The following is a 4,157-nucleotide window of genomic DNA, read 5'->3' on the forward strand; positions in this document are numbered from 1 at the left end:
TGACGTCGCGTGCTAGAAGTGAAAAAAACAGGGTGAGGCTATGCCGAGGGTAGCCCTCGGCATATCTGTGATGCCGTGACAGCTCCACCACGGCCTAGGTTTGGTGGGCCTAGGTTTGGTGGGATGCATGCCGAGGCATACGTCGATGGTCCGCGATGCGCCGAGGGCAGCCTTCGGCGTAGCGTTGCCTACGCCGACGGCCCTTTTGGCAGGCTGGTCTGGCCGGCCCATACGTCAACGGTCCCGACTTTTGGTCGTCGGTGTCTTGCGTCATTCCTGTAGTGAGTAGACACATCAAACCCTTTTTATTTCAAGTACAATACAGCCACAATCTTACTGGAAACAATAGAACACCCACACTGAGGCACCATCACCCATTTATTCTTCAGGAAACACACGGTCACAATCTTGACAAGCAAACAGTATCGATCACTTCACCATCGCGGAAGGCAACTGCGGCAGTGGAACGAAGAAAGATGTACGTCGTCGTCGTTGCCTCGTTGGTCTTTCCACCACGACCAAACCTACAAAACACACGGAATTATGAATGATACGACCTAATAATGTAAGCAAAGTGGATCAAGGAAGCACATCAATGAGGGGATCAAGTAATTTTCTGCAAACAGGGAGGAGCTAACTTTCTTGTTGCTCTAAGTAGATCTTGAGTTCTTCAGATAGTACTACGTAACACATGCATGAAACATGATAAAAGAAACAAGAGAGAGAAAAGAAACAAGAGAGAGAGAACCTTGACAGTGAGGCCGGTTCAGCGGAGCACCGAGACTCTGGGCAGCGGTTTCTTGTTGTAGGACGAGTGGCGCGGCTCGAAGAGGGAAGGGTCGTGTCCGGCCTCTAGCCCATCCCACTTCAGCTTGTCCCACCAGTCTTTCTCGCAGTCCACAACGGGGCGTCGGCTGCGCCGGCCAACGGATGGGAGGCGCCTGAGACCCCAGCAGCCCCTGAGCTTGACGGTCTCAAGCTTCGGAGCACTCATCTTGGCTTTGCATATATGCTGCAGCTTATACAGCTCATGCATGTAGATATGCTTCAGGTTTGGGAACATCATCGTAATACTCTCTGGGCCGTCGGTAGCTATTTCTCTCAGGTCCTGTTCGTCCACCGGGAATACCTGCCTAAGATCATCGCACCTGACGATGTGGATTGTCTCCAAGCTGGTCAAGTTGTAGCTCCACGATAGCGGGAGGACGAACGCTAGCCTTGGGCATGAGTATAGGTGTATACTCTGTAGTTTCGCAAAGGAACAAGTGCTGGTTGCTGCTACCGTCCTTCCTTTGCTCCAGATGCAGTGTGCCATAGGAAGATCAACCGCACAGAAGCTCTCTAGCTCATGGAAGCAGGCGATATCATAGTAATTACTAAAAACCACGCGCATCTTGGAGCATCTCTCCACACGACACCGTTTCAGATGTCGCCATACCAGTTTCTCCTCTACTACTGACATCACGCGTTCTGGGATAACAGTGGTGATGGAAGAATTTTCGTGCACATGCAACGACTCAGCATTGTTCATCACAAAGATGATTGGTTTGATTTCGTGTATGCTCTCCGCATCAGTTTTGCTAATTCCCTCACCAATGTCCACATGGCACCTCGATGGCTGAAGCTGTGGTGCACTGTTGTAGTTATGATCAACATCAGTCATGTCACTGGTAATGATGTCAGGGTAGGCTCGACATGAAGGATTGGGGATTACCGACTTTTCTAGGGGTGGCCTTGGTTTTCCCAAATGTCCCCACCCTTCGATTATCTCTTCGAGTGAAAGATTCTTGTAGCTCGGTCCACCAGTGCTACTAGCAGATAGGGAGAGGGTTAGATTAACTGTATCTTTGTTCCAACAAAACCCACTGCAACTTAAAACTGACACGGCTCGCTCTTCCTCTTCTTTAGCCCTGTAGCTGGGATCTCTCCGGCGGTCATTTTGTAGAACCAATGACTGAATGAATCTCATATCCATTATAGCAACGTATGCTTGAGAAGGTTTTAACTTGTTTGAATCTGGAAATTTTCTTCCAACGTCTCCTCCTCGAGTATCAATGCATAGTTCACTTAGGCACGACATCCCTTGTTCTGGCCAAAGTACCGCACACAGTTGCTGACATCCCAACATCATGAGTTTTCGGAGCTGTGGGACGTGCACTCCATAATCAAGGTCAAGTGTTTTTACGGATGTGCCTGACAGATTCAGCTCCTCAAGGTTTGGAAGTGTTCCTCCCAGAGAGAAATCAACCATTCTTGGACAGCCAGCCACGGAGATGTAGGTTACTTTGGCCTCCTCACGATGTCCAAATGAACCGAAGCTGAATGACTCAAGTGATGGAGGGAGACATGTAACATGCTTCAAGGCAACACAATCTACTAGAACTATAGTCTTGAGGCTACTCGCCCTTGAGAGTCTTGGAAAAACTTGTATCTCCCAAGGGTGTGTAGGCTCAATTATTCGAAGCGTACGAAGATTCTGTAACTGTCTCCATGGGAAATTATGGTGCCAAAACCTTGCCTTCCTCATATGTATCTCCCTAATATCTTTAACCATCTCCTCTGTTATCTCTGGTGATGCAACCAATTCCCAATCTGTGTTGCATATGTCTACCACCCATAGACTCCGAAAAAAACCCACTCTTGGTATATCTTTCTGCTCATCTCTTCCTTGTGGTTGATCCTTGCATAGTTCTAATCCGAGAAACCTCAGGCCATGGCAACAATGGAATGGTGGTGAAGAAAAATTGAAAGTGCAGTCATATAACCTGAGAACACGAAGCATGACAGATTGATGAAACATGTCATTGGGTAATCTTGCAAATGGAACATCAGATCCTGCAAGAAACAATGACGTTGTCTCTCGAGGAAAAGTCAAATAATCTTCTTTTATATTATAGTTGCCGGAACATATCCATCGTTTTGGAACTTCATCATAAGGAATTCGCACTGGATCATTCCCTAAGTACAAATGTTGATGCATAGCAGCAGCAACTTCCCAGGCTTGATCGGACTCACCTCCTGCTTGTATGATCCCATCACAGACCCAGTAGTTAGACACTTGCATACGGCAGTTATTAGTATAGCCCATGTTCCAGCTACGATCCATTAATGAGAATGCATACAAGCAACACTCCATAGCTATTTCACGGGTGGCCCCAAGCTTGCATGTATATCGAGCAATTTCGCTAGCCTCCTCTTGTAGAAGAAACTTCCAGTCCCGAGAACCCGAGAAACCATTATTATTATAAAGAAAAAGATGAGAATCGTCCAATTTTCCAAGAGTTTCACTGAAGGAAGGCCTCACCCAGCTCCGCCACAATACTTTAGTACCAAACCATGCTGGAGGAATGCCAAAGTCATTAAACTCAACTATGCCGTCGATGCCGTCGATTACATTATGAATTACCACCAAACATTTTTTGTCCAGTAAAACACGAAGGATCTCCCTGCTAACACCTCCTATTTCAGCTCTGGAGCTTTCATATACACCTCTGAAATCATCTTCTTCATCTTGCCCATCAAATATATGAATTAACCCTTGAGGAAGCTGGAGTTCTTCTGCGATTATCCTCTGGAGTGCTCTTCGACTTTCCCACCTCAAGCAATCGATGTGGATGATCTTCTCGAATATCTTCATCAGTGATGGCGGAGGTTCTTGGGCTATAGATAGAAGCACAGCTGAACTTGGCGCTCCAATGAATCCATCATAGCAGATGCTCTTGTATCCGGCACTGCTTGTATCCTCTAGATAAGGAATACAAGCAGTGCCGGATACAAGAGCATCTGCCGGATACAAGAGCATCTGCTATGATGGATACAAGAGCATCTGCTCCAAAAATCTAGTGCCGTCAAATTATGCTAGATCGATGGGCCACCCTCCACTCCTTGTTGTACTCGTCAACTAAATCAGGTTTCTCATAAGAGCAACTTGAAAATCAAAATTTTACAGCTAAAATTAATCAAGCGGTTCTACCGACGATAATTATACTGCAAGGAAGTAAACGATTACTCATGTAGTCATGTAGCAGGAGTGTGTACGTAGAAAAATACCCGAGTCATGGTGAATTTTTCGAGTGGAGGAGAGGCGAAGGCGAGAAGATCAAGAAATCGAATCCACACCTCTAAATTATTTTTGGTAGCACCTGCTAGTTGCAAGA

The 4,157-nt window shown here is 46.5% G+C and overlaps 1 protein-coding gene across 1 annotated transcript; it reads right to left on the reverse strand.

Moving 5' to 3' along the window:
- Positions 1–331: 331 nt before the first annotated feature.
- LOC127294652 (uncharacterized) lies at positions 332–3,751 on the reverse strand. The gene is made up of 2 exons (XM_051324539.2): positions 749–3,751; positions 332–524 (listed from the first exon to the last, which is right to left on the reverse strand). Exon 1 carries the CDS (start codon positions 3,635–3,637, stop codon positions 767–769), a length of 2,871 nt encoding a protein of 956 aa, XP_051180499.1. The 5' UTR covers positions 3,638–3,751; the 3' UTR covers positions 332–524; positions 749–766.
- Between the last annotated feature and the right edge of the window lie 406 nt (positions 3,752–4,157).

This window comes from Lolium perenne, chromosome 1 (genome assembly GCF_019359855.2).
Source record: "Lolium perenne isolate Kyuss_39 chromosome 1, Kyuss_2.0, whole genome shotgun sequence".
Lineage (NCBI taxonomy): Eukaryota > Viridiplantae > Streptophyta > Magnoliopsida > Poales > Poaceae > Lolium > Lolium perenne.